At 40.1% G+C, this 18,542-nt stretch overlaps 1 protein-coding gene across 2 annotated transcripts in view; it reads left to right on the forward strand.

The window, feature by feature from the left end:
• The window catches only part of TSPAN12 (tetraspanin 12), a 74,542-nt gene that overhangs the window by 29,823 nt on the left and 26,177 nt on the right, over positions 1-18,542 (forward strand). For both annotated transcript variants that reach the window (XM_054023430.1, XM_054023439.1), the window contains exon 4: positions 2,232-2,367. In XM_054023430.1, the coding sequence (XP_053879405.1) occupies positions 2,232-2,367 (136 nt within the window). The remainder of the gene's footprint in view (positions 1-2,231; positions 2,368-18,542) is intronic.

An 18,542-nucleotide genomic window follows, 5' to 3' on the forward strand; every position in this document is an offset into this window, starting at 1 on the left:
TTTGCCTCCTCATGGTTTATTTTCACCTGCTCAGTTTGTTTCAGATGCTCTACAAGCTCCTTCACAGCTTGTGAATGTTTCTACCTCAGCTTCTGGATTTGTGCCTCCTGGGTCTTCACCTCATCATCTAGGGCAGTGGTTCTCAAAGCCGGTCCGCCACTTGTTCAGGGAAAGCCCCTGGCAGGCCGGGCTGGTTTGTTTACCTGCCATTTCCACAGGTTCGGCCGATCGCGGCTCCCACTGGCCACGGTTCGCCGCTCCAGGCCAATGGGGGCTGCGGGAAGCAGTGCAGGCCGAGGGATGTGCTGGCCGCCCTTCCCGCAGCCCCCATTGGCCTGGAGTGGCGAACCGCGGCCAGTGGACGCGGATGCGGCAAGTAAACAAACCGGCCCTGCTTGCCATGGGCTTTCCCTGAACAAACGGCGGACTAGCTTTGAGAACCACTTATCTAGGGTCATCTTCAGAAAAGTCGGTTCTGGTTCCTGCTTTGACCTGAGTTCCCGATGTGCAGTTGTGCAGTTTGTTGTGTCTTTTGTCTCTGTTTTCAGTGCCTCCAGCTCACCCAGAAGCAGGACCTGAGGGAATTCTGTTTTATTTCTGGCTACTTGCTCTGACTCAAGGTCTCCCTGAAGTTCAGTGACCTGAGATTCCAGCTTGTGGATTTCCTGCTGGCCTATGTTCTTCTGGGCTGCTCCTTCTGCCACCTTAGTCAAGGCTCCTTTTAGTTCCTCTTCTTTCTCAGCCAGTTGTCTCTTGAGTTCTGTGATCAGAGGCTGCAGCTCAGCACTCCGGTTATGCAGCTTGGTGGAGTTCCCCTCAAGCTTTCCACAAGTTATCTCCAACTCTGGCATCTGCTTTTTTCCATGAAGTAGGCACTCTACCAGAGTTATGACCATGGCTTTGTGCCCATTCTTGAGTTTAGTGAGACTCTTAGACTTCTCCTGGGTGTCTATTGTAGCCTTCTCCAACTATAGCTTCTATCTGGCACTTTCTTCTGTGTTTGTACCACAGGGTATCCAAGCCCAATTATACCCAAGCACAGTGTTTTGGACTGGCTCTTGGTGTGCTGCTTCTTGAAATAGGAATCTCAAATCCAAAGCATTGATGCCTTTAGCTTGTAAAAGCTTTCTCACCTTTTTAAGGACTGCCTCTAGTTGCTTGGTTCACTCCATTGCTTAGCCAACCTATCCATAGCTTGGGAACACCTCTGTCTTATTTCCTGGATCTGAGCCTCACGAACCTTCATCCTGTCATCCAGTTTCTGCCAGAGAGCCTTCATCTGGCTCTATAGTTTGTAGAGGTAATTGGTGCTTGTATCAGGGATCTAGTTAACAGCATTTTCCTAAACTTTCAGATCCTTGGCAACAAATTCCACACTTTCTTTGACAACCCCAGTCAGGGAATTCTGCTGTTGCTCAGAGCATCTCACTGGGATTTTCTGCAGAATCATTTGAGGCCCCTGCATCTGGTTTGGTTCCTGGACAGTTGGCTGAACTTTTGGGCCATTCCTCCAGCAGCTTCCTCAGCTGCTTCCTTCCTGTGCATTTTGAGCAGCATTCCTCTGCAGCTTCATTCTATCCCCAACCTTCCTCTTCCTGTTTCCTCTTTATAAGGCCCATGTGCCTTCCCTTAAGCCAAATTGGGCAGCAGGCAATCAGCCACAGGTGCACTGGACCCTGCTCCCTCTTAAAGGGGCCAGTCACCTTGTGACAGATGGGAAAAGACCTGTTAAGTAATTCCCCCCTTACCTAGTTCCTTTTTTGATCTCTCTGCATCTCTTTATTGCTGTTTTGGGCTACCTACTCTGCAAGTATATTAAACTAGAGTATATTTTGACTGCTTCACTCAGTCTTAGTGAATTCAGAATTATTATTATTAATAATAATAACACAAAGTATTAATAATATATTTTATTACTGTAGCACCTGGACGTCCCAGTCAGGAATCAGGACCCAAGAGCTAGGTGCTGTACAAACACAGAACAAAAAATCTCTGCCCCAAAGAGCAGCAATCTAAGTATCCAATCTTCCATAACTTGGAAGAAACATAGGACTTTAAAAACTCCATTTAAATGATTTCCATGATCCCAGACTGCTAACACATTTTAAATTATGTAGCAAATAGTTAATGCTATTTGCTTTTTAGACTGTAATATTATTATTTTACGTTTAGGTGCTTTGATTTTGGGGTAGTACTTTATTATTTTAATTCTGGGCTGTATTTGTTTTCAGAGTGGAGGAGGCTGTCATTTTGACTTATTTTCCTGTGGTCCATCCAGTCATGATTGCAGTCTGCTGTTTCCTTATCATTGTGGGGATGTTGGGGTACTGTGGAACAGTGAAAAGAAGCCTCTTGCTTCTTGTATGGGTATGTTTTCACCTTCAAAAACAATTAACTTCTATTTCATTTAAACAAGGAAGAAAAATGTTTGCAATCCCTGCCCCATATGAACATCCTATCTTGTGATTATTTTTGTTATCTTGTTTAGTTATGTCAGTGTTGTATTATAATTGCAAAACGCACTGTAGGAAAAAATTCATTATACCAGGGCTTTTTTTCACTACCGGGGAGATTGACGCTGCTGCAATCGATGCAGCGCGTGTCAATTTAGCGGGTCTAGTGAAGACTTGCTAAATCAACGGCAGAGTGCTCTCCAGTCGACTCCAGTACTCCAGCTCTCCAAGAAGAATAAGGTAAGTCAACTGGAGAATGTCTCCTGTTGACGCAGCGCAGTGAAGACATTGGGGTAAATCGACCTAAGGTACGTAGCTGGAGTAGCGTAACTTAGGTCCATTTACCCCCGTAGTGAAGACAAGCCCCCAGGGTACACAAAGTTGTTATTGAAAGGCAAGCAATGTGAATTGCAAAAACCTAGTTGATGTCAGTAGTGGAGGAATCATTCAGAACAATTCTAGTACTAATCAGTGCAGGAAAATGAGTCCGTGTGATCTGAAACAAACCCTTTTATTATAGGCCTGACTTTTAGTAACTAACTTTTTAATTAACCTGGCTTCTACTTCTATACCCACAATCAGTTGTAGGCACAAATAACAGCATTTATGTGTCTAACTAGCTGATTTTCGACTGTGAGGTTTGAATTCTATTATTTGCATCTGGAATTTTGCAGTTGGTCGGGGGTAATTAAAAACTCAATTTCAAGTTGCCAACTTTCTCCTTCCCTGGGAGGCTATAAAACTTCAAGCCAGCAACAGACTTGGAGAGTGAAATTCTCCCTTGCGCAAGGCTGTATGCACAACTTAAGCCTGATTAGGGCCTGACCCTACAAGGTGCTGAGTGTCTTCAACTCCACCTGGAATGCAGTGGTGGTGAAGATTGGGCTTTAATCCTTTAACGTGGGGATTAAATGGAACCCAAGCAGTCCACAGCCTTGTATGGGGACTATTGTACTGGAATGAGACAGATTCATAAATCTTTTGGTGATCACTGTAATTCCAGCAGGAGTAAGTGTAACACCGACAGTACCCCGGTCGTCGCCAGGATCGAACCTGGGACCTCTGGAGCATAAAGCATGAGCTAAAACTAACTGGCTGAGAGCAGACTCATTTTATCTCTCTCTGTAAGTGGTCTTGGTGCCGCTAGATGGGACAGAACACTACACCCAAGAGGTGTGTGGGTTACATAAGCAAAGAAGTAAAATCCTTTAGCATGTAGGAACTACCCAGGAGCAGCCATATAGTAATGGAGCTGGTGACTCCAGGGCATGTCAGGTGTCCCTGGAAGTTTCTAAAGCTGCATTTTATGCATATGTCTATTCCAGCCTAATTTTCTCAATTTTTGTGAAAAATGAGGAAGAAAAGCTGAAAGAATGTGTGATTTACCCTACATCATTTTTATCCACTTTATTTAATAGAAGATACAATTATAGTATGTGATACAGTCAAAAAAGAGTTATGAGGGCTTCATATCAGAGAGGCTTGTTTAAGAGGGCTGACTTTGACCGTTATTTGGCATTATCATTGAAAGTTCTGTAGCACTAATTATTATTGTGTTCTGCTAGTTGCAACAGTAGCAAGCACTATTTGTCCTCTGGTGTATTTCTTAAAACCTTAATATTGGGATTATTGTTTCATGATTCCATATTTTAAGAGAAATGCTCATTTTAGCCTACAGTACTAGAATAGGAATACATTTAAAAAAAAAATACTATTTCCAGGCTTGGTCTTGCACCATCGAAGTCAATGGGAGCAGGTTCCAAGACCTACATTACAGATTTACTAGTTCTGGCAGGAAAATGATAAAAAGAGATTTCTGTAATTCCTGACTGTATAATTATTTTGTGAATTATATTATTTACATGGGGAGACAGTCTTTTGTAACTTTTTCTAGGCCGAGCTAACTCTCAAACATTAGTTATTGCATTAGGTAAATTTTTAACATAAAGGGGTAAAGCATTTTTATTTTATGTAAAGAGAAAAGTTGTTGACATCGTGAGACCCTTTAGGTTTTTATTACATTGTCAAACTATACTTTTGCCAGAGTTTTTAAGATTTTTTTTTTTATAAAACACTTTTATTGTATGAAAAAAATCACTAATTGCTATGATTTTAAGACAAGAATGAAGGTAAATACACTATGAAGCCCTGTTAATTATGTCCTAACAATACATTTTATATTTGGCTGAAAATTTGAAAAAAATCCTTTTCATTTTTTCAGAATTAAAAAAAAAAAATTGGCAACCTAGGAGGTGCAGCATTTTATTTAAAATGCCAACTGAGAAGAAGAAATGGTTATAGTTTTTAATACAATCTGGAAATAAATTAATTTAATGTGTATTAAGCAGTCAAATCACATTAAATCAAAACAAAACATTCCTACAGCTTAACGTGCAATATTTCACTCTCGAGAGCCTGAGAACTGGCTCTTGCTGACCAGACTGATAAGAAGATATCATTTATTTTTTGCTTAAGTATGCCACACTCTTTGACTAATTGGTAAATAAGCAGAGTGCTGTTGTACTGCAGAGATGTGCAACCATAAGTCAATACTCCATTCACCAAACTAATCAGAAAAGTGATGCATCAACAGAACAAGCTTTTGCAAAACCAGTTTCACTGAAAGATAAGGAAAGAAACCAGGTGTAAAATATTAACAGCCTTCTCTGTCATGCTTTTATTTTTCCTTTTGAGATACACAAACAGTTAAAATGACTAACCCCAAAAAGTCTGGAACCAAAGACTGAAATTCTTAGGCACCGTGTTTAATTGAATGTTTTAAAAAATATAACATTTAAGAGTCTTAATACTTAGATTCCCCAAACATGAATAGAATAATACAACTGAATAAGTAAAACTTTTTAATGAAGAGCCAATCTAGCAATCATTAGTAAATTTGTACCACTCTGAGCAAATTGCAGTCATTTGTTCTTCAAATTCTATTTGTAGTTAAATATTTGAAAGCTTTTCAGCTTAAAATGAGCTATACACATAAACTGAACTGACATGTTTATCCTGCTTAATAACAACAGAATGTAACTACAAGATCATAATTTATCATCTTCTGTAGCTTACATATGATCACTTGGCAGTGACCTAAACTGCGAAAACTTTAATTTGGTTAAAATGGAGTTCGGTCTGTTTATGTAGATTTGATCTATTAAGAGTTTGTATGTTTACAAATACATATGGCAATCTCTGCTCTCTCTGTGTATATACTATATACATTTGCTTACAGTCTCTAGTATCTCTTGTTGATCTGACTGTTATGTAGATGTAATTTTTATTTTTTAATTTAAATTGTGTTTAGTATTTATATTCATGAAAATTAGTAGACTGTGTGACTGAAGATGTCTGTAATAAAGACACCATGTGCATTATGAGCAGCTGTAATGTGAATTTCTTTGCTCTCTGTTAAAAATGACCAAAGCCCTGAAGTGGAGATGAATACTTTAAGGAATCAGGCTTTCTATCACCTCTTTTGAGGATTTCTCCAAATCAGAGATTGCCTGTTGTGATAGTATCTGTGTGGTTTTCGTAGAATGGCCAGTTTACTACTAGGTAGTGAGATGAGACTACTAAGTTAATTTCAGTTAGGTTTGATTGCTGCCCATAAGATGAAACAGCCTGTTATTTACTATGTAGCATTCAGCTGATGCAGTTTAACAGCACTAGTCCTATAATGGAAGCCTTGGCACAATGAAAGAACAACCTATGAATTTAAATCAGTGCCATTCTAAAATTAAACAGATATTATTACTAAGCAAGTAAGTCCAGTCATTCACGATTTAGTGCAATACAACTTTGTTGTATAGCCTGTTTCCTTTGTAATTTCAGTAAAGGAGCGAATGTAAGAAGTAAAGACAAATGAGAAACAATGTTAACAATTTAGGGCCCCAATCCTGAAGGATACAGTGTGACTTCAACTTTTATTGGTGCCCATGGGAATTGAAGCACTGATCACTTACTAGAGTAGCCCCTAGGAGAGCAGACTAGTTTCTTGCGTAATGTAGAATGAAAGATGCTGGGATTTAAAGATTTAGGTCTGAATTACACTCTTGCTGGATCTGGTTGTGAAAAAACACTTGAAAGGCATATGATTTAAAAAAATACTCAAGTTGATAAATTCATTTGAGGAGACTATCAGGATGCTACAGTATGTGTAAGGCACATAGATTTCACTAATTTTTCATTTTTCAACCTTACAGGTCTTCTAAACTAACTTGCATCTCATGTAAGAATTACTTTTGTGTTTAGGTTTCAGAGTAGCAGCCGTGTTAGTCTGTATCCGCAAAAAGAAGAACAGGAGTACTTGTGGCACCTTAGAGACTAACAAATTTATTAGAGCATAAGCTTTCGTGGACTACAGCCCACTTCTTCGGATGCATATAGACTCCAACGAGAGACTGCTGAGCTAGAATTGATATGTAAACTAGACACAATCAACTCCGGTTTGAATAAGGACTGGGAATGGCTGAGCCATTACAAACATTGAATCTATCTCCCCTTGTAAGTATTCTCACACTTCTTATCAAACTGTCTGTACTGGGCTAGCTTGATTATCACTTCAAAAGTTTTTTTTCTCTTAATTAATTGGCCTCTCAGAGTTGGTAAGACAACTCCCACCTGTTTATGCTCTCTGTATGTGTGTATATATATCTCCTCAATATATGTTCCATTCTATATGCATCCGAAGAAGTGGGCTGTAGTCCACGAAAGCTTATGCTCTAATAAATCTGTTAGTCTCTAAGGTGCCACAAGTACTCCTGTTCTTCTTTTTGTGTTTAGTTTAAAAATGAAAATCTTCTATTTCTCTTCCATATGACCTACACTGAGAAGGAGATTTTCAAAGGCACAAAAAGCATTTAGGTGCCTAACTCCCCATGGCTTTCACCTAACTGCCCTTCGTGCCTGGAAAATTGCCCTCTGAAATGATGGAGCCTGAATTGTGGGTTTTTTAAATTTTTTTTTAAAGGGGAGGAGGGATAAAGAAAGGGGAATACTGCATATAAGCTACTAGATTTATAAGTGGGAAAACAGACAAATTTAATTAATGCATTTGACACTTATGCAAGGTCATATCAATTTGGATAGCAGTGGCACAATCTTTACATATAAAAATTAAAATATTTTTTATTTTTCAGTTAAAACAGTATAAATGGGTTTCCCCTTAATATCAAGCATGCAGGTTATCTTTTATATTTTTTTTCTTGAGTACAGGGAATATATTTTTCAGTATAATGACTCGCTCCATTTCCTATTGTTTCGCAGGATGGTCCTATGGGTAGGGAGCTAGCCTAGGGCTCTGGATATCTGGTTCAGTCCTCTGTCCTTTTTTGTTGTTCTTCTCTAGACTCTCTCCAATTTGTCCTTCCCTAATTGAAATACTTTGCATTTATCAGTATTGAATTTAATCTTGTTGATTTCAGACCCCAATTCTCCATTTTGTCAAGGTTGTTTTGAATTCTAATCCTGTCCTCCAGAGTACTTGCAGTTCCTCCCAGCTTGGTGTCATTTGCAAATTTTATAAGCTTACTCTCTACTCCATTATCCAAGTCATTAATGAAAATATTGAATAGTATCAGACCCAGGATTGACTCCTGTGGGACCCCACTAGATATGCCCTCCCAGTTTAACAGCAAACCATTGATAACTACTCTTTGAGCTCAGTATAGTAATTTTATCTAGACTACTTTTCCCTAGTTTGTTTATGAGAATGTCATGTGGGACTGTGTCAAAAGCCTTACTAAATTAATAAAAGGAAAAGCTGTTGGAAACATTTTGATAAATATTAGGGTTAATCTGTTTGCTGATAGCATTTGTCACAAACATGGTGGGAAACTGTTTATCCTCCAAACAATATTTATTAAAACATTCTCTATGCAGACAAAACACTTGTTTAACAGTATGTTTTTCACTCAGTTATGATAGAACCAGGATATAATCTGTTTTGCCCCGATCCACACCAGCCAGACCAAGTTGTGTAAGAACTGGGTTCAACCACAAATGAGTTTAACCATTGTTAAACTAAGTTGTTGTGTAGATGCAGCCAAATGTGCCATGATAGCAGATAAGCTCAAAGGATTTATATTTCTCAGTAGAATTGTATTCTATATTGGTTTTTATACCATACTTATCACTGTAGTATCTGAGCCCTTAGCAGCTTAAGAGAAACTGTAGCCATGACCTGACAAACACAACCGGAGTATGAACCAGTGTTTTATGTTGCTTACTTTGGAACAGATTCTTTTACATCCATACAATTCCATTTAAATCAGTTGGGATGCCTCGGTGTTACAGAGGATTGAATTTGGCTGTTTATTACGATGTAAGAAGTCCACTATAACGACAAATGTGGCTTTCTCTAGATGGAAATCTTGTTCTCTATAGAATACTAGTTACAGAAATCTATAGCAACACCTGGCTCTTTGCAGCTCTCCTTGCTCCTGCCAGCATGGGTTAGTGAGAGAGTCAGCCTCTTGATAATTGAACTTGAGTCTGTCTTGTGGCAGCAGGTATTGTTGTGGTAATAGAGGAATCCATTGTGACCCAAGTACAGTACTAACAAAATCACAGCTGCTCCATTACCTTGTACAAATATTTGGCACAGGAATTTTGTTATTTACAAACTCTGAGGATTTCATTATTATTAACCAACCAGTGAAAGAGAAAAAATAAATAACTGACAGAGGTACTTAGCATTGGGTCTGTAGAGTTTAGCATTAGACAGGACAGAGACTGGAGTTCATCATTTTCTGATACCATGGCTTTCATCAGCTTGTTGTTTGTTAAAACTCATGGTGCCTAAGGTGTAGCTGGGGAAGTAAGGGGCACACAATTTTGTGAATGTCTCTCAAAATGTATTCTCCAGTGTTTTAAACTATAAAATTACTTTTGTGGTTAATGCATTGTACATTTCTCATGCTAGTTGGCCTATCTTTTTGAAAGATGGATTTAAGTGTTTTTGAATGTTGTAGTATAATGTTTATGGGAAGCCAGATCTGCCCCTAAATTTAAATTCAGATTAAAATAAGAATGATTTGTATTTGAGAATATATATATGTAGGTTTTACTGGTTTTGGATTTTTTAAGTCTGACTTTTCTTTTACTAATATTTTCCTTAAAAGTTTGCAACATAGTTTTCATTTTAAACCCCTGTTGTTAGATACTTGTTACTTTCTGAAACAATTCTTTTTGGGCTAACATTTTCCATCTCTAAGGTGAAGTTTTTGAGGCGATGTTTGAGTGAATAGAGTTTAGATATTTTTGTATTGGAATAGGGTGGAGAGTTAATCTATTTCCTGTTCTGACCAGCGTTTTTCATTCAAATAACTCACATGGGTGGACTTTGACAAGTTAAACAGCAACATTAAAGTGACCTCATTGCACAACCTCACCACAGAGTAAAGCTCATCTGTCCAGGAGATCGAGCTTTCTCAGGGGCTGTCCTGAGACTGTGGGATGAATTACCACGGGAGCTAAGGACCATCACAAACGCCACTACCTTCTGCTCTAAGTGCAAGGCACATTCCATGTCCTTGCCTTCATAAACACATAATAACGTGCGTGTGTGTGCGTGCGCATGCACATTCATGTATCACAAATGGTAGAAAGTGTTGAGCATCTGGGAGCTACTGGGAATCACAGCAACTGCAAATGGAACCATCCAAAGAGAACTGCATCTGGATCATAGAATTTCAGGGTTAGAAGGGACCTCAGGAGGTCATCTAGTCCAACCCCCTGCTCAAAGCAGGACCAATCTCCAACTAAATCATCCCAGCCAGGGCTTTGTCAAGCCTGACCTTAAAAAACCTCTAAGGAAGGAGATTCCACCACTCCCCTAGGTAACCCATTCCAGTACTTCACCACTCTCTTAGGCTTGGTCTACACTACCCCCCCAATTCGAACTAAGGTACGCAACTTCAGCTACGTGAATAACGTAGCTGAAGTCGAAGTACCTTAGTTCGAACTTACCTTGGTCCACACGCGGCAGGCAGGCTCCCCCATCGACTCCGTGGTACTCCTCTCGCCGAGCTGGAGTACCGCAGTCGACGGCGAGCACTTCCGGGTTCGACTTATCGCGTCCAGACTAGACGCGATAAGTCGAACCCAGAACTTCGATTTCCAGCCGTCGAACTACCTGGTAAGTGTAGCCAAGGCCCTAGTGAAAAAGTTTTTCCTAATATCCAACCTAAACCCCCCCAACTGCAACTTGAGACCATTGCTCCTTGTTCTGTCATCTGCTACCACTGAGAACAGTCTAGTTCCATCCTCTTTGGAACCCCCTTTCAGGTAGTTGAAAGCAGCTATCAAATTCCCCCCTCGTTCTTCTCTTCTGCAGACTAAACAATCCCAGTTCCCTCAGCCTCTCCTCATAAGTTATGTGCTCCAGACCCCTAATCATTTTTGTTGCCCTCCGCTGGACTCTTTCCAATTTTTCCACATCCTTCTTGTAGTGTGGGGCCCAAAACATCAGGGGGCAGCCACAAAGACTTCATTGCCAGAACCATGTGAGAAAGTTGGCTAAACCAGATGGAGACATCCGGGTGCCAGCAACGGAAATATCTGGGTTAGGTTAGTTTAAAGATATGAAGGACAGTAGATACAGTGGGACTCAATTCTGAAAGGGTGCTCAGCACCTCCCTCTCAATACCCATTGAAGCTGGGGACCGAGGATGCTCAGCATCCTGTAGCACTGTATGGAGAGGTAGGGATTGCTTTTCTGCACAGAGTTCTGACTGTGCAGTGCTGTTGACATAACTCCTGCCCCTCGGTCAGTAAGAATAAGCAGCTAACATAAGGAGCTGTGTATTCTAGTGGCACATCTCCCACCCCCTCCAGAGGGGCAGGCGTGCAGCTAGCGGGAGTGCCCAAATCCTCCTGCAAGTGATCGGGATCTATGCAAGTGCATATGCTCTATTCGTCCCACCTCTTGCAACTAACATCAGTCTTGAGCACTCTGTTACACAGTGCCTGGGAAGAACAGATGCTCTAGTTCAGGACCCTATTGCCCAGACTGTCAGAGAGGGAAGAGCTGTCCAGCAACCACTCATAGCCAAATGGCTAAGCAGGAAAATGGCTCCTAACTATGGCAGCAGAGATGACAGTGTGATATGGCCACCAGTATAGTGGCAGTTATTGTACATCACACTGGACTTTTCAGCACATCTGTGCAGTAGCAACCAGCCACACACCTGTCTGTTGGTATTGGAAATGGCTGCACTTTCCACCTTGTTTTTCTATCAACAATGTATAATATGGTTCTAGCTTTGGACACTTTGAGTCACTGTGACAACTATTTGTAAACTGTGGCCGTGGACCCATAAAAGCCAGGTGAGTGGGGATATTTTGTCTGCCCTATGTGATATGCTTATCGTCCCCTGTAACAGTAGATTTAGAAGGACTCAGGGTCTAGGTCTGTGTCTAGCCTGGTAATTAGAGCGGAGCGAATAACTGATTAATTTTTTTGGTTTGCTGAAAATTAAAAAGATATATATTTTGGGTTGACCTGAAAACAAAAATGTCCAAAATTTTTGGTGCATCAAAAAGTCTTAAGAAAAGGTTTTAAGTCAAATGACACATTTAGTTCAACCTCAAGCAAAACGTTTTGTTTAGACTTTTGAGCATTTTTAAACTTTTTAATTTTTTTAAATAAAACTGAAGGACATTTTAGAATCAAAGTTGTTTCAAATTGAAAATTTGAAATATTTTGATTTTTGGAAAATTCTTTGTTTTTTTTTTCTGACCGAAACAATTTTTGATAAAACCAACATGAACTCAGTTGAATGTTTCCGTATCACTGAATCGGTATTTTGTGCCAAAAAAGTTTCGGTCAAAAAATGTCACCCAGCTCTATTGTTAGTACAACTCTAAGGCTGGAGTGAAGCTAGCTCCACTGCTCTAACTATGCATTCCTTTTGGCAAGTATGGAATGTGGAGTGATATCTCCTCAGGCTGGCCACACCCTTTTTCCTGCCTAGCCTTGTCTTTTCCACCAGTTGCACAGAAAGACACACCTTTGAGCACACAGGGACTGCAGAGCTGGTTCTGCAACCCTGTGCTGATTGTGGAACAGCATTTAGTTCACTTCTTTCTGGGAGACTTGCCTGGAATCAAGGAACATTTCAAGAACCTTTGAGGTGCATGGGCAAAGGGCACCCTATATCAATACTGAATTGGGCTGTTAATCAGGGGAAAGAGGCTTTTGTTGCTCAAAGAAGCATTTTGTATGAATTGCCTTTGTATGAAAAAGGGAAAACCTATTGAAAAGAATAATTTGATTCATTGGATTGTGCAAAAAAAAGATTTAGTTTTTAATAAGATCCTATGATACTGAAAGGGAAAGAGACATTATTCTGTAATTTCCTCAGGGCAGGGGGACTGTGTTCAACTATGTCTTGTTGAATTCTTAAACATGATCTTGCAGGGACACTTGTGCCTTCATGAAGCTCCATTGACTGGTACAGTACAGCCTTAGCTAGTGAATAATAATAATTGTTTGAAGGCATTAATCTAATTCCTAAGTGTTTATTAATTTCTTCCTTACCATAAAGGAGAGATGGTAAAGTAAATGTTGGTAACAGCACAAACTGATGTCTCATAGGAGAATATGAATGGGGGGGGAGCTTTTACTGTTTATAATGAATTTTGTGTTGGTTTAATTAGAAAAAGACAATAATAATGGCAAAAGGACTAATCAGAAAAATAACTTGGACAAATATATCTGAAAATTAAAAACACAGGGATACTGATCTCACTACAGAAAAGTAGTTCTGGATTATAAGAAAATGAACGGTAATAGTGTAATGGAGTTGTAAAAAATTGAAAAAAAAAATACAACTATAACTCTTGTGTAGAGTCAGGTTGTTTTGAAAAGGACACAAGCTTTAAATGATTATTTGTGCATACTGATAGAACTTGGTAAACTGAGACATCTAAACTCTGCAGCTATCAGATAATTTGGCTGTGGAGACTATTAATTTTGAAGGACAGGATGGCACTCAGTGGCCTACGTTGTGAATTAGTAAAAACAACGAGGAGTCCTTGTGGCACCTTAGGCCTGGTCTACACTCGGGGGAGAGGGGGATCGATCTAAGATACGCAACTTCAGCTACGAGAATAGCGTAGCTGAAGTCGACATATCTTAGATCGACTTAGAATCACTTACTTCACGTCTTCGCGGCGCGGGATGGACGGCCGCCGCTCCCCCATTGACTCCGCTTCCGCTTCTCGCCGTGGTGGAGTTCCAGAGTTGACGGCAGAGCGATCGGGGATCGATTTATTGCGTAAACGCGATAAATCAATCCCCGATAGATTGATCACTACCCACCGATCCGGAGGGTAGTATAGACGTACCCTTAGAGACTAACAAATTTATTTGGGCATAAGCTTTCGTGGGCTAAAACCCATTTCATCAGATGCATGGAGTGAAAAATACAGTAAGCAGAATATATATTCTAGCATATGAAAAGCTGAGAGTTGCCTTACCAAATGGGGGTCAGTGCTAACTCCCATCTTTTCATGTGCTATAATATATATTCTGCTTACTGTATTTTTCACTCCATGCATCTGATGAAGTGGGTTTTAGCCCACGAAAGCTTATGCCCAAATAAATTTGTTAGTCTCTAAGGTGCCACAAGGACTCCTCTTTGTTTTTGCTGATAGAGACTAACACGGCTACCACTCCTAAACCTGTGAATTAGTAGTTTCAGTCCACTTCCTTGTTGATGTGTGTCCACATCACCCATGCAAAACATTGCCATTGTCACCCAGTGTTTGAATTAGAATGATAAATTAACTATTAATCCCCTCAAAACTGGGTTGAGGACATAGCTGGGGCAGCATGGGAGAAGCTTTCACTGCAGGAATAGATAAACAAAGGACTTCAGTTTCCTTAGCTATTAGTCTGACTCCTTTTACAAGTAATAAATCAATGTCTGAAAATTGTACCTGGGTGAATCCTTTTCAATAGCCTCCATGGCTAATTAGTTCCAAACTATAACAAAGTAACAGTGACTGCAAGGTTTTTTACTAGACTTTTCATGGAAGGGGCCTGGTTCCCATTGGTAATCAAACATATTTTGTTGGTAGTCAAATGACGCAGACAGATGTCTGGATGGCTTGCAGAACGAGGCTGACGCTTTCAGGCTGTTAGCCATAGGGAAATACTACACATATCCTCATAGAATGTTTTGGCATCTGTTTCACATACCATGTACACCAGTCTTTGAAAGTTTCCCTTAAGGTTTCATTCTGCAGCTGCTTACCCTTGGAATCTCCTCTCAGCCCTTGTCCTCCTTTCTCAGCTCTTTCTTGTCATTGCTTCCATGTGGAACACATTGCCCAAAAAGGTGCTGTAAACAAGGCAGAGCCTTTGAGGAGGTCAGCTATGCTTATTAGCTCCTTCAGTCTTTCTAGTGTTAGGGTTGCAGTTTTTCTGAAGTCTGAAAAACCTGGTCTCTCTCTTCTGGTGGAAAAAACCACTTGGGAAAATAAAATAAAAATAGTAAAAACAGCAGATTTTATTAAATGAAACACAAAACACAGTGTGATTCACTAATAAACATACTTATCCCTCAAATAAAAAGGCACATATTACCCCCAAATGGAAAGCTTTTTCAAGATACCACCTGTTCTCCCCTCTCTTCAACACCCACTGACAGCTGACTCCATTCATTCATACTCCCTCTTCAATCACCCGTGACTCCATCCATTCCCCATTACCTCTAGGAATCTAGATAGTACTCTAATTTTCTTATAGTTTGCTAATGGACAGGTTTCATGTGATGGGATGCACTAATCATTTGTGTAGGAGCCCAGATTGTAAGCCTTGTGATTCTGTCTTGCAAGGCAGGAGTTAAAATTGCAGATGGGGTGAGATTCTGACCTGCACCTATAAGAGGCACAGAACAGAACTTGCCGCCCAGGTATAAGGGGAGAAGGGTAAGTGAATTTAAGCCACCTTTGTATGACCATTTAATCTTGGGCTGTTCTGTGGCTCCTGGTGTGATTTAGACAGCCCTGGGGGCCTGTATAAGGAGGTGTGTTCACCATACAGCTAGCCCTCACTCTTACCCAGGTGTTTTCTTTAATGCCTCCTCTTTTCACGCACAAAATTCTGTCACCCAAGTTGGGAAGTGCATTCAACCTGTCTAGCTGGCATGACTGGGGCTATAGTCTAGAGCCCAGGTTCTGTTTTCACTTTGGCTGGTAACATGCCCACTTAGCAGTGAGGTCACTGGAGTGCTGATAATCCTCCAAGTAAACGGCTCAGCTTACTGCAGCAGAAAGAACCATGGGATATAGTGACACACATGGGGAATGTCCTGGAGGACATGGTGGTGAGCAGTGTGGCTGCTAACACCCAGGCTAGGCTAACCCCACTGTTCAGACTGAGGCACCAGTCACTCAGGCTAACTCCACAGTGAAGACATACCCTAAATCATGGCAGTCTCTATGGGTTTCTCTTCCCATTCCCAGCCCAACCTGGCACCACTCTTCCTCCATGGTTTGTGAGTGGGGGTCCTCAGAAGTCAGTCTGATGGCTGTCTTACTCAGTACCTGTGCTGGGGAACTTGTCCCCTGGCAGAAGAGAAGGATTTGAGAAGCTGTTTACATGTCTCTGGCCCTTTTACTGAGGGAGACTACCCCATGACACTTCCCTTTAAACTCTTTAGTTTTTTTATTCACAGGTTGAAATTAGATCTTAATATTTCTATATCAACAATATTTCAAATATGTTATATTTGTGTAAATGGTTCAGAGACATGGTTCAAAATAAGAAAAATAATTGGTAGCAATTCAACAAAAACCCATTCAGTTGTTGTGTGTTTTTTTTTTAAATAAAATGAAATCTCTTTCTCCCCCCGCACCATCTCCCTCCACAATCCTGCCTGACATATTTCAGAAATGGAGAGAGGAGTTTAGTCACCAGGGTTTCTACCTGTTGCTAGAAAAGCATAAACAAAAATCCTGGTATTGATGATCCTGTTCATTACGAGCATCATGGGGAATGTCCAAGACAAGTAGAAATCTGTAGGAGTATGAAGGATATATTCTGTGATGCCTCCTCTGAATAAAACATTTTTATTGTGTTTCTTATTTTGTATCAATACTTTATATCCTCCTCTGCAATTGCGCTCAATTACAGCATGAAAAAGCCCTCTCTCTGTAAGACCAAAAGCAGTGGGAGAATGATTTTATATTGCGAGGTACTTCAAGTGTGACACATTCAGCATTAGTTACTGGCTGAGCAAAATGGGAAGAGCTGGCACAAGCACCTTTAAAGTGATACAAAATGTCTGAGATTCGGTGCAGGGGACAGTGATTTTTGCTTGCCAGCGCTATTCTTGCATTTGCAACCAAATGATTATTATGACTAAGAAAACACCTGTTCCCACAATGTATTCCATGCTTGTTGCTTATTAATTTAGGTTAGTAAAAGGAAGCAAAAATCATGGCACATCACAGCTAATGAGAAATTAGTTGCATTGCCCTGTTTTTAACATTACATGGAGGCAAAAGGGAAAAACAGGAAGGCATATGTTTGGGGCCATGGTGAGTTGTGTTTAAGAATAACACCAGAAAGGTTTTTCTAGCAGTAGTTTTCAGTTAACTGCAGTGACCATTATGTGTGCACAGTGAAAATTTGTGATCTTTACACTGATTCCTATTCTCCTCCCTGATACTCCACCAGCCTTATAGCAAAAACAAAACAAATTTACTACCACCTTTCATGTTGTACTTATCTTTTCTCTCTTTTTCTATTATTTATTTCCTTTTTCTCCTCATCTATGTCCCAGTTTCATTGTCGTCTCTCCAGTCCATATTTTTCTCTGGCCTGTTATATATTATACTGGCCAGTTTCTCTGCTCTGCTCAGCTTTTGCTTCTAACTCTCTGATTCTGTGCTCTGGCCCTGGTAAAGTTTAGGGCACCTGGAGGGCTGCTGTAACTTGCACTAGCTGAATATGGTCTCCTATGGACTTGGGATAGCTGAAGTGCATTGTGCTCTGGACACTTTCCTGATACACCACCTGCACCAGAGACTGTGGGGAGGGAGGTGTAGCAGTTGGCTATGCTGATTTTTACTAGGGCTGTCGATTTAATCGCAGTTAACTCACGCGATTAACTCAAAATTAATCACGATTAAAAGAATTAATCATGATTAATTGCAGTTTTAATCACACTGTTAAACAATAGAATACCATTTGAAATTTAAATATTTTTGGATATTTTCCTACATTTTCAAATACATTGATTTAAGTTACAGCACAGAATACAAAGTGTACAGTGCTCACTTTATATTATTATTTTTTATTACAAATATTTGCACTGTAAAAATGATAAAACATAGTATTCATCTCATTCAAGTACTGTAGTGCAATCTCTTTATTGTGAAAGTGCAACTTAGATTTTTTTTCCTTACGTAACTGTACTCAAAAACAAAACAATGTAAAACTTGAGAGCCTACAAATCCATTAAATTCTACTTCTTGTTCAGCCAATCGCTAAGACAATTATGTTTGTTTACTTTTACGGGAGATAATGCTGCCCGCTTCTTATTTACAATGTCACCTGAAAGTGAGAACAGGCATTCGCATGATACTTTTGTATCTGGCAATGTAAGGTATTTATGTGCCAAATATGCTAAACATTTGTATGTGAGATTTCTAAAGATAGATACAGCACTCGACCCAAGGTTTAAGAATCTGAAGTGCCTTTCGATATCTGAGAGTGACGAGGTGCGGAGCATGCTTTCAGAAGTCTTAGAAGAGCAACACTCCGATGCAGAAACAACAGAACTGGAACCACCAAAAAAGAAAATCAACCTTGTGCTGGTGGCATCTGACTCAGATGATGAAAATGAACATGCATAGTCTGCACTGCTTGGGATCGTTATCGAGTAGAACCCATCATCAGCATGGACGTATGTCCTCTGGAATAGTGGTTGAAGCATGAAGGGACATATGAATCTTTTTAGTGCCTCTGGCACGTAAAAATCTTGCGACGCTGGCTACAATAGTGCCATCTGAACACCTGTTCTCACCTTCAGGTGACATTGCAAATGAGAAGCGGGCAGCATTATCTCC

The sequence above is a fragment of the Malaclemys terrapin genome, chromosome 1, assembly GCF_027887155.1.
Source record: "Malaclemys terrapin pileata isolate rMalTer1 chromosome 1, rMalTer1.hap1, whole genome shotgun sequence".
Taxonomy (NCBI): domain Eukaryota; kingdom Metazoa; phylum Chordata; order Testudines; family Emydidae; genus Malaclemys; species Malaclemys terrapin.